General features: G+C 36.0%; 1 protein-coding gene across 19 annotated transcripts in view; it reads right to left on the bottom strand.

The window, feature by feature from the left end:
- Positions 1-21,449, bottom strand: part of LOC122574770 (kazrin-A) — a 139,122-nt gene that overhangs the window by 10,109 nt on the left and 107,564 nt on the right. For 12 of the 19 annotated variants that reach the window (XR_006319179.1, XM_043742748.1, XM_043742756.1 and 9 more), the window contains 10 exons: positions 20,534-20,922; positions 15,100-15,306; positions 13,085-13,445; positions 9,833-9,922; positions 7,864-8,080; positions 6,927-7,194; positions 6,045-6,392; positions 5,427-5,550; positions 5,052-5,196; positions 1,274-1,463 (listed from right to left, as the gene is read on the bottom strand). Coding sequence is in view for 18 of the 19 variants with exons in the window: in XM_043742748.1 (XP_043598683.1) it covers positions 1,274-1,463; positions 5,052-5,196; positions 5,427-5,550; positions 6,045-6,392; positions 6,927-7,194; positions 7,864-8,080; positions 9,833-9,922; positions 13,085-13,445; positions 15,100-15,306; positions 20,534-20,922 (2,339 nt within the window). In the remaining variant the exon portion in view is untranslated. The remainder of the gene's footprint in view (positions 1-1,273; positions 1,464-5,051; positions 5,197-5,426; positions 5,551-6,044; positions 6,393-6,926; positions 7,195-7,863; positions 8,081-9,832; positions 9,923-13,084; positions 13,446-15,099; positions 15,307-20,533; positions 20,923-21,449) is intronic. The other 7 variants (XM_043742750.1, XM_043742759.1, XM_043742762.1 and 4 more) reach the window with 5 other exon arrangements.

The following is a 21,449-nucleotide window of genomic DNA, read 5'->3' on the forward strand; positions in this document are numbered from 1 at the left end:
TAATCGCGGTTCTTTGGAGCTTCGAGATAATGATTTTTGCAATTAGTAGTATCTATTATCTCTGTCAAACATTCATAACAGTTAACAACATGGTCAATAATAATATTACTCTAAAACATAGCCAAAAACATTTAGCATTTGTCTAAAAACATCTTCAAAAATACCAACGCGTATAGAAATTCGAAAGAATTTGGACGTTAAATACTAAAATTGCTTTGCGCTTGTTAAATGAAATCAATAGAGTAAGGAACTAAAAATTTTCGCTTTTAAAATATGAGTACCTTCTGTTTCATTCCGTTTAGGCTTTCTATTTCTGAGATAACGTTGTACGAAGAGAACTGCATTTTTTGTTGGTTCGCTATCGTTATCTCATTCACGCAATCGGATTTCTCTCTTACATATGACATTGAATATGCCAAGTTTCAATAGAACGCGATGGTCAGTGACAGACAACGCCGAGTCAGCGGTTTCTACTATTACTACTAGACGTAAGTATTTCTAGGAGAAAGTATAGGTCACTGTGCCATTCGTCAGTTTCTATGTTTTCAATCTGTCTTTTAAAATTATGTACCTTGAGAATATATTGAATTATTGACTGGAAACAATATTTGCTACAAAGAGTACATTTCTACCTGTGTTCTAAATGGTTTAATAGTTCCAGTAGATTCATAAAACTTATACTTAGTACTAATTACACTTTAAAAAGCTCCTCTTTATTTAGAACATAATCTATCGTGAAAATATATTTCTGAAAATTCGAAAATCATATCTCAAAATTATCTGAAATATCGGCTCTCTTCTGAGATTAGAAATTCTTTCAAAATCTTCCGAATTTACTCTAAAGCTCTCCTATGATTATTTATGAAGAGTTAAAATTACGAAAGAGAAAAGTGGATTATCAATAATAAGCAGAAGAGAAGTTACTTAATTACATTAGTATGAACCATGAAACTGATGAGTGAAATGAATAAAATGAACTTTATCATAGTTCCATATCGTATGAAAATCTATAAGACAACTTCTTCTGCCACGGTGCGTTCAATATTTCTCCTTTGCTCATCCAAGGACATAAACCCGAAGGAATTCACTAACTTTTAATAGTCAAGAGTGATATGTAATAAAATATCGCGACAAGCGATCTGCGAAGAACGAATCGTGTTCTGCACCAGCTCGAGGAAGAATACAAGGGCAAAGAAATTAGAAATACCACCGAGTTCCCGGTGCAGTAGTGAATGGACCAGGTGTGTCTTTTTGAATCTATACGGTACGTTACCCTGAGGCTGGATCTGCGTCTATCGACCGTGCCCGAGTGATTGGTCGTCATGTGCAGGGCGGACAGGGAGCTCTGATGATGCTGAAGATGTAGCGCCCTGCTTCCACGACCGAGGCTACCACCCGCGCTCACTGTGCTCATCGGACGACCCCCGCTGGTGCTGTTCCTCGGGACCACCTCCAGCTGACTTCTACACACACGCACACCACGCTACATGCACGCCTTTCTGCGTACACGCATCCTGACCGCTTATATGCACACACCTTTGGCGACACCGCGGACACACACACGTTCGGCACGTTTTGCAGCGAACCTCTCTCCTCATCTTTTAATTTTATCTTTACATCTGTATCTCTTTCTTATTCTTTTTCTCTTTTAGTACGTTCATGCGAGAAAAGGGTGTGAAGCAAATTTCAGGTTTTCTATGGGAACGGATGTGTTTATGTGGTGGTTTAACACGTTCCGCGACGTGGATTGTTTGTGATCTTTGATATTGTAGATGTAAAAAGATAGAGAGTTTTGTTAGTAAAGGGTAGAAACATTTTTTGATTAGGAAATCGTCTTTGTAGAATCTGATAATAAGAATCTATGGCCATTCCAAACAATCTTATTTTATTTTTGTAGAATTTAATATTAGATAGATAGATCTAGTAATGACGGATTGAGATACGATTATTCATTCAATTTCAAAGTTCTGTTTTGAGGTCATCTTCGAGATGTAAAACGCGTTGGTAGTGAGAAAGCATTATAATATTTCAAACATGGGAACATTACGCTTTTGAAAAATTTGATAATAGAATTTGATTTACTTAAGAGATTCGGAAGCAATTTTTGCAATTCAAATTCTAAGTTTTTCGCCACGTGGAACGTGTTAATAGTGCTGATCTAGTTATAAAAGTATTACCATCATCTAAAATCTAACAGTAGATATTAATCAACGTAAGTATTTTAAACAACGTGGAGCATCGTTTCGAAGATTCAATGGAGGAAAAATAACAAGTTTTGATACGTGTGAAAAATTCGTAGAAAATGTTTACGTCTGTGAAAATACATCTGATTGTGAAAGAGGAAACTTGGTATTGAAGAAAGTTGCGATCGAGTTAAAGTTTACCAGGTCCAAGGTGGTTCCTTTCAAAGTGAGAATTTTACTGTGTGTGAACGGTGCGATGGAATACGAGAAAGGAGTTTTATTCGCGGTACAGATGAAGTTACTGAAAAACTGGTCTTGGCACACAAAATATATCGTGATCAACGTGGTAGATACTTGGCAATTGAACAGTGGCTCGCTGCAAGTGCTCGACAATAGAGAACGAGATATGTATCATAATGAATATCTAGTTACAACATAAATATACATACACAAGCATTTTGTGCACCATCGATATAGAAGAATGTATATATGTTTAAATGGACGCCAGAATACGCAGGGTCGTTCACGTAGGATCGACCGAGGCGCATCGAGCGTTGCTGGTCAGTCGATTGGATTAAACACCGAACAGTCAAAAATGTAAATATCAAAGTTGGCAAATCAGAAAAAGATGAAAGGAACCATAATGCATACTGATGTAATCCGTGACAATTTCGATCTTTTCATCCTTTTAAGTCCCTTCCTAAAAAAGTTACAAACTGAATTGTTTCTTTCATGAAAATATATTTATCGGATATATTTCAAGAATTTGTAAAATTAATATTCAATTAAATGTGACAATTAAATAGAGAAAATGTATATATTGATAGAAGATTAAAAAAAGCTCGAGGAAAACTCGATGCCTTTAGAAGGAGTTTTCTAATTTTGTGATAGAATCCTTTGGCCAGGGATTACACCAGAATTACTAATATTAACGTGTGCTGTACATAGCGCAGTGCAGTGCAGGCAGCAGCTGTGGGCTACGGCTCAGCTATGAGAGACATTACCGATGGATCCGCGATCGAGTGGACTGCAGACCCAGCGAATCGCTGCGGTGCCGAGTACAATGTTATATCAATAAGAAGAAATTCCATCGAGTATACTGCATATGTTTGTATATGTACATTATGTCGAGATTGTACTGTACTGTATATACGTGTGTGTATTCCCGATATATCCAAGTATGGCGTGTGTATTACGGATGAGTACTTACATACTAGGCACCAGTCGTAAGCGATCTCGACTCTGTCCATTTCAATGGGACCATTCTGCCGATGGGTCGAGATTGCCCAGACTAGCATGCACATTTACCTCTTTATATAGCTCTTTTCTTTCTCTCTCTCTCTCTCTCCCTCTCTCTCTCTCTCTCTCTCTCTCTTTTATCTTATCGTGTGTTCTTAGCATCGTAATGTCAGTGCATCGTCTCCTATTTGAATTTCCTAAGGTATTTATGATATGTATGGCGTCCAAATATGTCAAGTCTGTCAGAATGAACAATTATCTTATTCTAGGTTGTACAGGGTGATTCTAAAAATTGGAACAAGCCGTGATTTATTTCTAAGAATATAAGATATAATGCTGAATTTTTAACTTCTTTTTAAATAGAAATAGTAATAATTATAATCATCATTGATTTGTGAAAGCTATATAAGATTTGTAGCTTGACCTAATTTTTAGAATATCTCTGTATATTTTTTTTAAGAAATTGAATTTTGCTCTATAAATATTCCAAATTAGTAAAGTCCAAATTAATAAAGTCTTATCTTAATCCTAATTTTCTTGTGCACACCGCTGCGTTACTACTACTGATTTGTAAATAATTCTTTGCTCAAACACTCAACTATTTACAATATCCCAATAATAGTATTCCGTTCTATTAAAAAATGCTTCGATGGAAGCGGAAACCTTGATACCGATTCTAATAATATCAATGCAAATTACTCCATTAAGCTCGGCCATTATTATGTACAATCCTCGAGATCGGGAATATCGTATTGGCTAAACTACAATATCCGTCCGAACGTGATCAACGAATAGACTAAATTGGTAGAAACCCTGAAAAATGTGAGGCCTATCGAGTTCGACTTTCGTATATAATAACAACGTTTCTTTAAAGCTAACGTTACTTTGCAAAACACATATCTATCGCGCGAATTTCAATGATTAACGAACGTGTTCTCTCAACCATTGTAAAATCTGTCAAGACTAGAGAAATAACATACTCGCGTTTTGATCGTCTCTATGCATATAAACGTGTACGATTTCGTGTAGATAATTGACAATATTTCAGCGATAATTCCTAAAGTACGATATTTTTTTGTTCTTTTTTTTTTTTAACTAGATCACGGTAGAAAACGATCCACAAAATTCTCTACTCTATCGTTCATTTTTTACCACAAGCGAAATTTTGTTTAATTGATGCGTTGTAATTATCGCTACGAAGCGACTTTTCTCCTAAAATATACCGACAAGCTGTGATATTAAATTGTCGAAGCTGTCTGCTTGAAACGTTAGCTCGATTCCGAAAGAGAGTATAAAAGAGCACCGCAGCAGCATCTCAAGAATTTCTAAAATCTTACATCTTATGTTTCTTGCTTTTTGAGATTACTTGATTAATATTCATTCACTGGCAAAATCGTCAGATTATTTGAATGGTGTGGGTGACGACGTGGTGTAATCTTTTTTTATTGTTAGCGTGATACTAATCCTAGAATACCCCCGTGGAGGAAAGAGTTAGTAAAAATGAAAGCTCGAAGAACGAGAATGAATCGTGTTAGCAACGTCGATCTCGTTTGTCGAACGAGGAACGACGTTTATGTCGATTAGTGAGCGTTGTCCAATGTGGCCTCTGGATGATAGTAGACTGAGTACCTTGCTGGAACGACGAGGGCTTCGAGCTCGGCGGTGAGGTGTCGTCTGATCATCTGTTTAGCTGGTGGTATACCCAAAGCTGTAGCCATGGTGTCGCCGGTGAAAGATGGTTCTAGCACGACCAGAGCGCCATGCACACCTGAATCTGCATTACAAATGATAACATTGTATCTCACTATCCTTTGAGATGAATGATTATTACAAGTACTTAAATTTACATCACAAATTGAATATTACTGTGTTTTTAAGAAGAATTCTTTAGTTTTATAAATGAAGAGTTTGTATGGTTTGGAACAAAAATGCAAATTCGAGAAAAATATTGGAAATTGATGATTCTTTTGAATATTTGCTTAGAGAATTAAATTTTCCAGTTACCTTTTAAATTCTCAGCATATTCGGTCAGATCGATATTCCTCGCCCACCGAATGAACCTCTGGTTTGTCCAAACTAGAGGATCTGTGTCCATTTGTTCGCATTGATGTCTTCTAACTGCGAGTGCCTATTGTAAGAATACAATTAAGGGTGCAGTGTCCTCCTTATAGTGTTTATTTAAGTGAACACTCTTAAATTAACAATAACAAATTAATAATCCTGACCCAATGCCATTTCTAACTCAATTTTATTTCTAAAATTAATGCAATTGTTTGCTGAGAATCACAGTGGTTTAGACCAGCCGACTACTATTTTTCATAAGATTTTGCTTATTATTATAAATTATTACAGAAAATTGCATTCTATATATTTTTTTAATGTCAAATTATAATATAATTAACTATGAAATTAAATAAATAATATTTTCAAAGGTTCAAATTTATTATTAAACTCCTAAGAACTTCTTGAATTCTTCAGATCTTAAGAATACACCAATTTTTCATAAAATTGAAAAAGGAAAAAGACGAGTTCTTGAAGTATTTTATAAAGTATAAAATTTTTCATAAGCCACAAAGTATAGAACATTTCATAAAATATCATATATTCTTTTTATGTCATTACCTGACGATCGTAGTTCAACATTCGGAGTAGATGAATTCCGTGCACGATGCTGGCCTGATGAAACTTCCTGGTCACTCCAAGCAGCTTCTCGAGTTCCTTTTTGCTCAGATGATCGAGCATCCGTGCGTCCACCATGTTGGTCGCGAAACTTTCAGAATACTGAGCGAGTCCAAGGTCAGGCAACCATTCTGAACTGACCCACGTGTGACCTAATTGAGCAATACACGGATATCGAACGAGACTCGGGTGTCGATGCTCTTCGATAGCTAAACGGAGCTTCTTTCTATGAAGAGGATGGGCCACTCCTAACCCTGCTTCCAATTCTGCGTCACTTAGTTCCAGTAAAACCTGGACAAGTATTACGATCAAATAAGATCTCATCATTTGTTATACTCTGGAAGACAAATATAAATAATTAAAAGGCCGTCAACATATAATTAATTTCTAGGTATCATTATATTAATTTTCAGTTTCAACAAAGAATGTTTCATAGCTGGATTAAGTATCATTTTTAGTACTGAAGACAAAATACCATTAATATATTATTTTGCATATTTTTTTTATAGAAAGATTAAAAAGAAATTGTATGAACTATAGTCACTGATTTAGAAGATGTACAATGATATCCAAGGAAATAATCCAGTGATTTAGAATTAGTTCCTCCCTATTGGACGATTAATACAAAATTATGCAAAACTGTTTCTGAATTTTACAAAGTGCTGTATAAAATATCCTATTTCAGATGATTCAATAAAAATCTGTATGAAATCATACAACGATTTAATAACAGCAAATATTGATATTTCTAATATTACGATTTTATGGATTTTGATATAAATTATCAGCTAATATACCATCATTAAGTAGTCTGAAATGATGTACCTTTCCCGATTTAACGTTTTCAGCGCATCGTGGACCATATTGTGGCATACCAAGAGCAACTTCTAACCACGCTAAGACTGTAGGTGCCCTCCATCTCTCCATAGGTACAGATGCGGCTTCTCTGAGTAAACGTAGCTTTTCAGCATAGCCTTCCTCCGTGAGAGGCGACCATGATCTATAAGGATCGACACTGTCGGAACCCTCGTTACTTCCGCTTCCACCGCTCGAGTTGTTCGCTGCCTTTCGATGTCGTGTACGGGCAAACACTCTGAAAATCGAGACGAAGAAACTGTTTTTGAGCTAAGAAGATGCTATACACTTCTGTGGAGGTACTAAGGTTCCAAATTAACGCTTTATCGTTCGTTTCTTGGCGAATCGAAAATGACACGCAATTAAAGAAAGGAAGAACATAGAGCAATGAAAAACATAAGCGTAACATTAATTTATTTAACTTTAAAAATTGTGTATTTGTAAATTATCAAAATAATTATTTTGTGTATTTTCAAATTACCAAAACAATTATTCTGTGTACTTGTAAATTCGAGAATTACGGAAAATCTTCCTATAATGATTAAAAGCATAGACGATCTGGCACGTATATCTGCGAATGGTAAGCAATTTTTCCCTAATTGCATTGATCAGTAATATTTTTTTGCGGTCGTTATATCGTTATATGTGTTTTATTATATCTTGTTATATCTTATTTTATAATAGGAATCTTTGTAATATTCGTTTGTCCTAACACACCTGATTGTATTATACTTGACAGAATAATTTCCATATTAAATATAATGGTAGCATTAATCAACAGAAATTGCCACCTTCTGCGAGTTATTATTATTTTATGGAAATGCAGGAGTGACCCAAATAAGGTCAACGTGGCCGTCGTAATGTTAATCCTATCGAATGGATTACGTATAATAAATTCAGTTCTCACCTAGAAATAGAACCCCAAGTACCTCCACGAGTCGCGGAGGAGCGTGAATGCGCGGCAGGTGTCGCGACAGGTGTGCTTTGCTTGCTTCTTCTTGGTTCTGATTCTAACGGACTCGACAACTGTTCGACTGATCGCGATAACGAGGAATTGTCCATGGACCTGGAGAACGCGTTCAGAGGCGACAATGTCGGGCTGCAATCTTTCGGCGTGGTCGCTGCTGAAAGATATAATATCAATGAGAACATAAGACAAACTTAAAAGCTATGATTCGTACATACTTTTTATCCATCAATTTTCCTTTCTCAAATTTTTCTGACATACTTAGATAAATATAAAATATATCGTATCTTTCGCTTTGATAAGAAAATTTGTCGTTTCCCTTCGACAGGTCTCTTTCGATAAGCGCATTTGCTTCACAAAAATCGATGCAACATAAAGAACACACAGCTTACAATTTTCTGCACGTAAGCAGAGTCAAAGTTTCGTAGACACTTGCTTGGTTTCGATTTATATCGTCGAGGACGAGATGCAGAGTGTTTCAGAGCTTAGATGTTCGTCGAAGCAGGACGAAGGTCTGACAAGATTATAACGAACTTCGTGTCACGACAAGTTTATAAGACGAAGTTTATAGAACGAAGTTGAGAAACGAAACTAAACTATAATCGAATTAATGAAAAATAATATTGTACATAAATAAAGAACACGTATACTGTTGATAATATATTTGGTGATGTATTAATTAAAAATTCTTATTCGTGTACGTAGGGCATTCTAATCTGGATACTATGAAATAGATTCTGACTGCTCCAACATGTGCATGCGCATGCATCGGCCATACAACATACAATTAGCCGATTGTTAGGGCAAAACCACGACATAATGGACCTTTAATATTAATTACCGTCTGTGCTCGGATGAATGGATAAATAAACGAATAAACCGCGACAGAGATGCAATTTCTACGATCAATGACGACCGATTACTCTCAAAAGCAGTCACCTGAATAAGGGATTATGCACGCAAATATACATACCACGTACTGCGAAATTATTATGAATAATTGGATAAAAGAATATTGTTGTACATGGGGTTACTTTTGTAGAAGTTTGGTAGTACAAAGTTTATAAAAAGAAATTGAATAATTGCTTTTAATTATAATTATAATTATCATAATAATTATTTGATTCTGTAGTCTTTGTGAGTGAAAGTTTTTAACATTTTTACTTATTGTAGAAATTATTCCATTCCGTCCTTTGATACGAAGTTTATTTATTGCCAGAATTTTTCAAAAGAGAAATTTTTTATTATGATATTACAAACTTGAAATTACGAATTAATTAGATTCTTGTGACGTCTTCATTCGTCCTGTAAACAATTTAATTTTGTCCCTATTATCTGTATCCAGAATCTTTTACTGCAATATTACTAATATTAATAAAGAAATTAAATCATTTCCCTTAATAACAACACTCATCGTTATATTATCTCGTTCTATACCTCATCACAAGTTTTATTTACTTTAAATTTCCTTACTACGATATCACCAATTTTAGTAAACAAATTCACTAATTTCCATTAATTTCTATTTCCACCTAAATTACATAGTTCCATCCCCTAACACGAACTTTGCCTATCTCTCACACTCAAGAAAACTTCGCAAACGACAAGCAACGATCGATTTCGACGGACCAACGAGAAGCAGGCATTCAATCGTAAAACAGTGCCGAATAAATAATCGAAAATAGAAAGAAACACAGTCGGCAGAGTAGTAATAGTAGAAATAGTAGACAGAGAAAGAGAGAAAATCAAAGAAACACACAGAAGAAGAGAAGCACAGGAATCCTCCAGTCTAAAATAAATAAATAAAAAAAAAAAAAGAAAAATGGAGAAAGAGAAGAAAAAAATAAAACGAAGGACGACGTTGAAGATACGGGAGACGACGATCAACGATTTATGTTTGGACACTTACACTGGTACATGTGGGATGGTGCAATGGAGGAAACCACGGAGATGCTGTCCATGTCGAGACCGCTTCCCTCGACCGTAATTGTCGGCGTGCCTGCGCGGAAATATATAAAGTAAAAAAAAAATTCTTCGTTGCGTTTGATACACCGAGATCGACGTTACTTCTCCGTATGTATTTACTCTCCCGGAATAAAATCAACGAGAAAAATAGACAGGGACGTTGTACGATTGGATTTAGATTTTCAATTCATTTTCATAGTTTCCTTCGTTCTTTTCATTTTTCTTTTTTCTTTTTTTCTTTTTTTTCTTTGGAGTCAGGATGGAGATCGATTTGTCAACCGAAATTGAAATTCCTTCTATAATGAGTTTCGTTAAGGCCCGTTGTACTGACAGCGAGAGTCAGAATTTGTATGGCTGGAAATAGTTTGGATAAACAGGGAAGTCTGCTCGTTATTGACACTGGTAAATTCGATTTACCAATTCTATGTTCAGTCGATTGGTTCGGGAAACAGGTTACGAATATTCGCACACGTTTAGAGTTATGTAAGTTTACTATAGGATTTTGGGAATCATAACAGTCTCTTCGCTGTCTGTTTGTTCTTTATGTTGCACATGTCAACTGCATTTCATACTTACATTGGCCAGGGTGTTATTTTAGAAGACCTGAAGTTAAAGATTTTGGTAAACGTATTATATTACATGAAAATTGATTGTACACCCTAGCACGTTCAATTCAATTCAATTTCACCAAAAGACCGAAGACATAATTAAACAAATCGACATTTTTGAAATGTTTAAGAAGATAATTTTGCATGTTTAATTTCGAAATCATATAGAAGCACAATTTTAGTGATAGGAGATTGGTTGGCGATATTTTATAGTGCAAAATTAAAAATTAAAAATTCTTAGTCATCCTAAGTGGACTTTACATTGAAAATATGACACTTATCGTGTTTTTTCTTTTTACTCCTCGTATAATAGAATTTTTTCGTTTTATTCCGACGAATTAAAAAATACTATTTTACTCTAATTTACCTACGAACAAAGATTTGCTAAGTATTGAACGCGCTTGGATATTTCGTGTAACGTTTAATTCAGAATTCGTGCACATGCATTGTGATCACAGCACGTACGTGGTGTTTGTCCTAAACCAAATCGATCAATCGGCTTTAATGCGCAGCCACGGGGATTGGCTGAATAATATACGAAGGAAATTCGCTCGATTAGTCTGCCACCTTCGATTAGCATTCGCGGTTGATGAAGCTTATCGTACGTTTATTCTTCCTTTCATTTTTCTTTATTTTTCCTTTTCTTTTTTTTTTCTCACCGACGATCCGACGGATGCACCGTAATGCACCTTAACTAGACGATTAATCTCGCCGCTCGTTGTACCTAAGCGTAAGAATCATCGCGTTCCAACCACTCGACACTCTGATGAATAATAATGGCGATTGTATTATACGCGAGATAGCTTCACGACTGGAAAGCTACTTCATTACCGGGGAGGTAGATCACAATGCAGAGAGTCTTCCACGATCGCAATGAATAATGCAGAAAGTACCAAAAGTTACTTTTGGTACAAAAACTATATTTCTCGTATTGTCGAGTATGTTACATACCTATGATTTTAACGAAATATGCGAATTAAGAGGCACAGATTTTGATGATTAATTTACGAGTATTTTTGTTTTAAGAAAAGGATTGTATTTTGGTTTTTCGATGGACTTGTTATACTTTGGAATTTAATGAACAAATTCTGCAAAATTTTGAGAGGCATTTCTAAATTGAAACATACTTTTATACACACAGTGATTTTCTAAATTATCTTCTCCATGTCTTGATGCTAAATTACCATGAAACTTCAGATGATGTTCTCAAATCAATTTCTTAATCAAAGTTTAAATAGAAAGGAAATCCTGCATAATACTAAAGTTATAACTTTCTAAAGCTATGTAGGATTTCTTGCATAATCATTTATGTCCTTCCTATATGTTGACGTATAAACTTATGGTGAGATTGACGTATAAAACTAGGAAATATTTCCATACTTATTCCTCGCTCACAAGCTTTTAACAAGAACAAAACAAGAAGTAATAAATGAGAATGTTCCAAAGTTTTGAAGCTTCTTAATAAATTCACAAAGGATCTCCTTCCATGCCTTAACACAACTATAAAACCTCCAATTTCTTGAATTTCTACATCACAATTAAAATTCAATTCCGAATGAACCCACGCAATTTAAAAGATACTATAACTCTTCCAGTAACCTTCTTCTCTAACTTCCAAGAAAGCAATCATCTAAATATCGCTCATTTGCTGCGACAACAATATAGCTAAAAGTTTCTACGCTTTTGAGTTATTGAGGTAGGAAAAGATAGTTGTTTCTTGTACTTTCTACTGGTAGAGTCCTATAAGTGAATTTAAAAAATTCATCACGTGGAAACAGTTGTGTTGCTACTGCATCATCATCAAACTATTCAGAATATTCAAACTCGTTTCCACTAGAATCGTGATTTTTGAGTTATGTCATGGTTGCGGTAAATGAACAGTATACGGTGTATCCAATTTTGATCTATAAATGCGAAATAGACTACCTGCTGTATAAAAAGATATGTTCAGGTAGGAATTTAATGGTGTTAAGATTGACATAATGCGGTACAATTAGTTTTCCAGTGGGGTCATATAATTTTTAATACAAAACCGATCGGTCTTGACATTCTCTATAAAAAAGTCATTAGTTTAGCAGATAAAAATATCTATTTAACTTTTATTTCGTATAATCTATCATATGAAACACAAGGAAGACGCAAGTCACAACTTTTGTATATGTTTCTCTTGTCCTTTTATATGATAAGTTTTACAAAATCTGAAGTATCTACCAAAGTATTAGTTTTTCAACGTGAATAAGGATAATAATTTTTTACATAAAATGTCAAGACGAATTTACAATCGTCAATACATTGAAACTTATATGATTCTATTTAAGAAAACGTATGTTACGTCCATCTGACCTCTACGCGTCCATCTGTAGAAAATCTAATTACACTTAGTTGTGTCTCCCTCGAAACCATTCAATCCCTGTCTGAACATCTTCTTCGCACGACACATAATTTATCAGTAACTGGCATTTATACGTTAAAATCGGACAAAGTGCATACGCAAACAAGCAACAATAATAATAAAATAATGATAAAATAATAATAATAAAATAATACAACAATAATAGTAAGAGATCTAAAATACGCGTATCTCTTACCGTCTGTAGTAGAATCTGAAAGATTTCCGCCCACGCTGGTTGCGCCACCGCTTTCCCTGTCGCTAGATCCTCGAACACCGCTGTCCGCGCTGCAACTTCCGCGATCGCCCGCCTGTCCACCGGAAGAGCCAGCACCTGCCGCATTGCCGACGTTCCCAACGGTCACTCCTAGCTCTGTGCTGCCTAATGGCGGTTGAGAATTCATATGAGGGATGATACCACAACCACCGCCACCGCTGCTACTTCCGGCGCCCGGTGTCGCGGCTCCATTCACGCTGCCTCTCGGGAACGAGACCAAGGATTCCTGGTCGCTCAAGCAGATACCACCGCTGCCACCTCTTTCCGCCAATTGACGCTGTAGCTGTACATACCAACGTTTCTCATTGTATTCGAGGAATTTCAATTTGAAATGGGTTCTGCAAATATTATGGGTATACTGGGAATTTGCATGGAATCTATGGAAATTTTGGAAAATTTTGAGGAGATGGAAATTTTGAAAAATCTCGAGCAAATAGAAATTTCTGTGGAAACATTGTGTTACGCATGATACAAGATTTATTGATTGTTTCAGTGTAATTGTTAAACGAAATGAAGATGGAATTATTTTGTTATAGAAAATGCCAATTAAGGCACATAGAAGCCAAAGAAAATTATAAACTTTTAGAAACTTTACGTTTTAGTGTTGGGGTTGTACTTGATATTAGACTATTGGAAAATTTTTTATGTAAGGAAACTTCTAATTTCTTCTCTCAGTTTAAAGTGTCCAGTTATTATTTTGTAACAGGCCGTACTTTAATAAAACTTTATAAAATTTAATATTTAAAAGATAAAAGACCCGAGAAACTTCAAATACTTCAACATATCTTGAGAAATGAGAAAGTGATAAATGAAGCATCTTACGAACGATTTATCTCGATAAAATCGATCGGTTTCGTTTCTGTGGAACTTTGGTTGAATTTTCGGAGATCGTCAAACAGAGACTAGAAACGAAAATTTTGGGACGTGCGTGATTCTCGGCTGACATACGTATACCGAGGCAGCCCTCGAGCCATCAGTTTTAAACTCGTTAGCCGTCGGCCCGTTTATGCACAGCGTGGAGGACAATTTTAGGGCTCAAAGCGGAATCACCCTCCGCGTAATTGCATGTGCGCGCAAAGTGCCGCTTCTTACCTAACTGCTCGTAATAATATTACGTCGATCGATAGATCAATTTTTTGCAGAGTTCAGAGCGGACCCTAAAAATCCGTGTTTCTCGCGCATTTTCGGTAAAAGTAGAATCGTTAACTAGAATTTTAGACAAAGAAAATTCTAATTAAGAGCTTCACTAGCGAAAATTTTACAAGTAAAAAATAATAAATTATTATAAACACTTACGTGTACAGTGAAGTTGTCTTACAAGATACAATTATTAAAGTTATAAAATAACGACACAATAAAAGGGACGAACATATAAGAAGAATATCTTTGTCCGGGAAGAAGTCATCGTTGTTTGAATCTATGAAATGTAAAGATTCTGAGGAATCGAGAATTATTATCTAAAAAATATATCTTTTCTACACCACCGATATTTCATTACCTTCAAACGTTAACTCTTCCATAATTAAGGAAACAAATATCGACTTCCAAAAAATCACACAGACACACCACACCATATTATTCTGAAAGCAGCCTAAAAATCAAACTTACACGACTACAGAGAGTTCTCCCAAAAGCTGAGTCAACGTTTCCAGCAAATAATCCAGAAAGTTAAGCAACAGTCATAGCGTAAACAGGAGAAAAATGTTGCTGCTGACTCGAGGGAACCAGCATTTTTTCGGAGCGTACTCTCTTTGCAAAACACTTCAACCACAGCCTGGCAGAGAGATTAAATTCATCAAGCTGACTCCCCGTCGTGCGTAATAATGCACGCGTTGAGGACAACAGGTCAGAGAAAGAAAGAAAGAACGTGGAGGAAAAAGAAGAGAAAAGAAAAAAAAAGAAAGGAGAGAAACGAGAGAGAAGAAAAAGGGGCTCACCTCTTTTATAGTCGCGTGTGCGTGCGAAAGGGCGGCTTCTTTGTCGGCCAAACTAGCCGCAAGGCTGAGACTTCGATCGGCCTCGTCCCTCGCAGCCCTTAACAGGCTCCAACGTTCCCTTTCCCTTTCGCGTTCGCGTTCCTCCGAAGGCATACCGACTCCTTGTTGTTGAAGGCGTCCTAAAGTCGCTTCGTTCTCTCGCATCCGCTGTAATCAACGGTCAAAGAGACCCATATCCGGGCAGTAATTCCACCCGAGAACCACCACCGTTTAACAATGCATGCAGCACAAGCACAAAGTGTCAAAGAGCCCCTTTGAACACCCCGGCCATGAAACAACAGTGGGTACGCGATGTATGATTAAAAGTTGAGCCACCGACCGTAATTATACCGAGGCCTCCTACGACGAGGAGAATCGTTCTGCAATGCGTCTCAATTAATTGGCGAAATTTCGAGCGGAGCTTCCGATACGATAGGAATTCGATTATTTAATTTTGGAGTTTACCCTTTGTACAAAGTTGTTTGCATTGTTGTGATTGATTGGTCTTTTAGTTATTTAACGTTAAAATTAATCCTATGTATAACTCTAAAGTTGCTGGCGTTGCTGCGATTAATTGGAGAAAATTTGGTAGGGATTTTTGGAGCTGAAAAGTTTAGTTGGATTTTTGATTATTTAATCTCAAAACTCATCCTTTGTAACTCTAATGTTATACTTACATTGGTCACCAGAAATGTATAATATAATATAATATAACTCTAAAGTTACAACGTTCCAAGTTGACAAAAATTTATAAAAGATATGTCACAGCCGTTTTTATCGATGGTCAAGTTTTATTAAAAAAGAATCTAATCACGTTCACGAAGAAACCTGAGAAAAATTCATTAAGGGGTTAATAAAGGATGTGGTGTAGGTTGCAACCAGAGATTTTTCCCAGGCGTTTCCATTAGCTCTTATTTTTTACTCTTCTGTTGAAGAACCCCGTGGTCATTCGATCGACAATGTCGTAACTCGATACAGGTACAACTTATCGCTTATTTACAGGTGTCATGTACCTTCACCTATTAGCCGCTAGGATACCAGCTACGGAGAACTTAATCCACTTATCTCTCCCTCGGGCGTAAGGAACTTCAACGTACGTATAACAGGTGTTGCAGGCTGGTTTATCGGCTAAACTTTGGGACAACGCGATTACTGACACTCCAACGGGTCGGTCAGGTGTTGCCCGGTGGCAGGTCAACATTTTAAAGTTAAAAACTATCGTTATATCGCTGGCCATACGGCTTCGCCGGCTGTCACGCGGAAAATCGGACGCGTGCATGTGTGAAGATATGGAGCGTTTCATCGTGTTTCGTTTCTGTCCAAAATCTCGTATTTTGCCACGTTACACTGACTATACGATAAATGGAATATCTGTTACTCTGGATAATTAATAATGTAAATATTTAATAAATATATTCTGTATTTCTCAAAAATAAAATAAAATTCCAAGGGGAAGTCTATATCTTAAATAAAAGAGATAGAAATAGATTCGAATTCTTTCTTATGGCTACTTTTCTAAGTATTTTAATACATTTGAGAAAACTTTATGCTTTACTTTATCGATCTATAATTTGCAAAATTTCCAAAAAGAAATCATCAGTTTATGTTTCTACATAAAAAGAATTTTCTAACTTTATTACATTTGAGAATTCACAAGACAAAGAAAAATAATTCAGTCAACAATCACACTGAATCATCTGAGTATTATGTTCACTGAAGAAACCGAGAAGAATTCCTAAATCAAACCATCATCCTACACCTAAAGAATTTTCTATTCTTATTACATTTGAATGTTCAAAGAACATTGAAGAACAAAGAGCAATCGTTCTGCTCACAGGCAATCGCACTGAATTATGGAAAAATCATTATCTCTGAAGAAACCAAGCACAATTGAAAAAAGGTTTAACGTTTCAAACTTTTTATTTGGGAACACAAGATTTCATCTAGCTTAATCGTATTTCCTCGCGATCGGGTTAAATATCATCGACGAGAGCCGTAAGACGTTTTCCAATGTGTGTCCGTGCTCCTGCATAATGACAGATGAAAGAAAATGTTCGTTGCCTCGAGGTCTTAGGACAGATTCCCACCCCCGGGTTCTTCAATTTTCTCTTGTTTTACCCTCTTCCGTGTCTTGTCGCATCGCGCATAATCCACTTCATCAGCAACGAGTGTCGACGTAACACGGCTCTCCATGGGAAATCCTCGCGTCTCTCTGTTCTTTTATCCGGCAGTGATTTAACGTCCGCTTGTTCTCTCCCTTGTTTAACCAGAAAGGTGAAACACACAGATTGATATTGCGGGCTCGCAACGGTGATAAGTATCCAGGAATTTGCATAGTAAACAAGATACGTATTTTAAAGTGCTACGAGCTATGGTGATTAACGTCGAACCCTTGTACTTTCATATTAGAATATATTAGAATATATTTACGAGGCGTGAATTAATTTTTAATTTAATTAAAAAGATTTAATTTTTTGATGGAATATAAAATTGCGAACCTTAAAAGATTTTGTTTATTTTAATAATGAACGCGATAATATAATAGCATACGGAGTTTTAATACAGTCAAATTTCTAAAAAAAAAAAAAATGGATTCGATTTCATTTTCAAAGTGAGGTACGTAGTTTAATTTTGTCTTAAAAATATTGTTAGAAATGTTGTGAGATAGCAAAATAGAAAACTCAGTGCTATAATGAATGCAAGTAGGTGCATCCGCAACAAACAAATAATAATTAAGGAGCGTTAAAGAGTGTTAGACCACAAGTCTACTAGCCACCTCAGAAGAACGTGAAAGATCGAAGAAATATCATTTCCTGTAACTACCATTCAGATTTAGCGATACCAGCTGAACAATATGTCACTGTGGTACACCGTTGGGTGGGTATTCATATTCAGGTCAACCTAAACCGCCATAATTAGTATTCATTATCACTAAATGATAGATCGTACATACGCAGATATTTAAAAGAAGAAGAAGAAATAATGTTATACTTTTATAATATAAGTACTCCGTCTTCTAATTTTCACAGAAATTTACTTCACATTTTATTTACTCCTTCATAGAAATATCGAAATATCTTTCTATAAGAAAATGATTCTTTTAAACGTTTCATAGTCTAGTATAAAAATCGCACTACTGTGGCATTACGTGGAAGCTTACTTCAAAACTTCGATGCATTTTTCTCTAAACTGAACTCGCATAATACAAAAAATAAAGTTACGATTCAAGAAATTAATCATAGAGCTTCACACAAATAAGAAGATTAAGAGCTTTACACTGTGAAAAGTTCCGATCTTCGTAAGAAATTCCTCCGAGGAGATTTATCAAATTCACCGGTGTATCGTTGGCTTTCGCAGTTTGTTTCAGAAACGGCGCTGCTATGTTCTTTCAGCTTAAAGGATATTTACGATCGTTAATATAGAACGTGCTGTTACTGGATATTAAAGTTTGCCTTTCTCCTTGCAAAGGATCCTGCAATGATGCATCGTCATGTCCTTATGAAAATCCTTTTTCTCTCCATCTATCCAGGGCAGACGCGTCGTTTTTCGCTCGAGCGCATTGATACGCTTTCTGGAGCTTTTTCCGGGAAACATTAAAGGTCGACCTCGCGAAACGTGCCGTTATTAATCTTCTCTCTTCCTTTTTGTACATAAGAGCTTGTTCAGAAGAAAAAATGAAGAAGATGCAAGACCCGAGGCTTTCAATTTTCCTACCAAATACTTTAAGCGGTCTTTTGTAGGGTTTTTCATTTTTTTCTTTCGCTGCCTCATCATTCATTCCCTAACTCAGCCACGTCGTATGATATAATATAGTATGAAAGTTAGGCAACTTCTTAAATTTCCGACCGTAGAATCTTGGCTTTGAAAACATCTGTGGAGTTAACGGCTGGTTTGAAATATATGTCTGTGATTTTTGTGCTTCTGTCTTTGGGTAACAAATTTTTTAACTAGAAGATTGCAACTATGTTTGTCTGTGAAATAATATGAAATTACAGAGAGGCTCGTTGTAAAAACATTTTTCATTGAATATCATTGAATTTTTAGCGATCCCGAGTTTTTATGTAACAAAGATATAGAAATATTTAATTCCGAACGTTACAAAAAATTCCAAAAATCGTTGGCTATTTCCTTGTCAAAGGAGGATTGCAGAAATATTCCACTTCAAAACATCACGAAAGCAGTGACGTTATTTGTGAAGGAGATTATATATAGAAATGAAATATTCTATTTCAAATTCCATAAAATTTGTAAACAATCTCAAATCTAAAAAAAAGAAGAAAGAACTATGAAAATATCTCGGATATTAATGAGTTTCATTGACACTAAATATTTTTTAGAGAATAGACATCGGCGCCAAATATTTTGTAAGAGGTTACAGAAATATTCCACTCTAGATCTCGCAAAACTCGCAATGGCCCGAAACTTTAATCGTGGTGATAACCTAGCACGTTCTTCAAATATTGATAAAAACATGAATACCGGAAACGATGGCTCCGTTCCAGGCGATCCGTGTTTATTTACGACGGGAAATCGACGTGGGTTGTTCATTTGCCGGAATTGGAATGACCGATGTTGCGTTGGGTCGTCGCACCGTCGCCGTTGCAGCGATAACGGTGTCGGGGAAAATGAGAAATTCCAGCAAGTTTAATGAAAGTATTTAACAAGCAAAATTGCTGTCCGGCGTACATCGTGTTTCCGGCCTGCGAACCAGTACCGACGTGAGCCACGAGAAAATTGAAATGCGTTTTCTGCGGAGTATTCGTTAAATAAATTTTTTACAGTCTTTACACTTATATTTTTCCTTCTCGACTAATAACGTTACAGCTTGACGTTAAGGCATTTCGACAATTACTTCGACCGTTAAACATCTTATTACTTATACATTTAATTATACTCTTTCGGCATAATTAAGGCACGGTGGCCGCTTGGTCCCGCTTTTAATTTGGAAAGACGCTATTTCATTCAAAGTGTAAGTGAATGGGTACTATAGAAAATACATATTTTTTAGCTTGCGTGATTTATGAAACAGATATCTCTGATTCGATCTATTTTGTTGAACTAGAAAACTGATATATGATATTGTCATTACAAACATTTTTAAAAGTATCCTGTTACTAATAGATATTTTAGATTACGAATGTTTGGTATTGATATTTCAGTATAAATAAATATTTGCAAAATTATTCATAAATAAAATATGGAATAATATGGTACGTAAATATCATTAAAAATCACTCACGTCACAAGAAGAAATGAGAAGAATTTTATCAAAAATAAAAAAGGAAAAATTCTCTATTATCTCACTGAAATTCTCGATTATTTTTCTAAGCACGAAGAAACAAAAATTTCTATCATACGTGCAACAGCATTGGTATTTAATAAAGAAGAGTATTACCTGTTCGTAGTTCCTGATAAAGTCCCGTAATTCCCGTTCCTTGTCCTCGAGGGTGCCATAAAGTGCCTTCATTTGATTAAGAAGATCGAACTTTTCGGCCTTGAGCCTCTTGCGATCGGCTTTAAGTGCCTGGAGAGCTTCTTTGGCGTGTTGCAATTCCATTTCAAGAGCAACAAATCGTGCTTCCTCCTCGAGTGCCGCATCCTCGGAGCCAACTTCGCCACGTGCCGCTCCACTGAATAGCAATCTTCTCAATCTTGCTACCTCAGCCACCAGACGTTCGTTCTCCAGTCGAAGTCGCCTGGTGCTGGCTAGTTCCACCGAACCGGTGCTACCACCACCGCCATGAATGTTTGATAACCTCGATGCTACCAATGGATCACCGATTCCTGCAGGAACATCAATATACATGTATAAACACACTTTCTTACTCGTGAAAAATCCGAATTTCTCTACTCGCGAACTTTTGAGATAGCTCTCTTGGGAATAGAAATTTAACATGAATTCTTGCGGCGAGTAATTGACTCAAAAATGTGAAAACTAAATTGGGAGATGGAGCATAATAACAAATAATAAACATCCGCCATAAATCATTTTATAATTCAAACACTTCCTCTAAGACAACATTTCAAAACAGAACTTCCAACCGGGGAGAAGTGTTTGCGAAGTGAGCGAGGATGAAAGCAAGCAAATTCTCAGAAAGCACGGAAGCTGCTTAACCGGCAAGAATGTTAAAACTCCCAAAAACTTCCAAGAAGAAGAATCTGCAACACACCCAAGATAAAGCCAACGCCAATAAAAGAAGCAAAAGTCTATTTATCTTCAAAGAGAACCAACCCTTTCCATTAAGAACACCTTATCACAATTATTTCAAACAGGTTAAAAATTCCAAACAAACCAAGAATTTCATCAAGCA

This window comes from Bombus pyrosoma, linkage group LG14 (genome assembly GCF_014825855.1).
Source record: "Bombus pyrosoma isolate SC7728 linkage group LG14, ASM1482585v1, whole genome shotgun sequence".
NCBI classification, from domain to species: domain Eukaryota; kingdom Metazoa; phylum Arthropoda; class Insecta; order Hymenoptera; family Apidae; genus Bombus; species Bombus pyrosoma.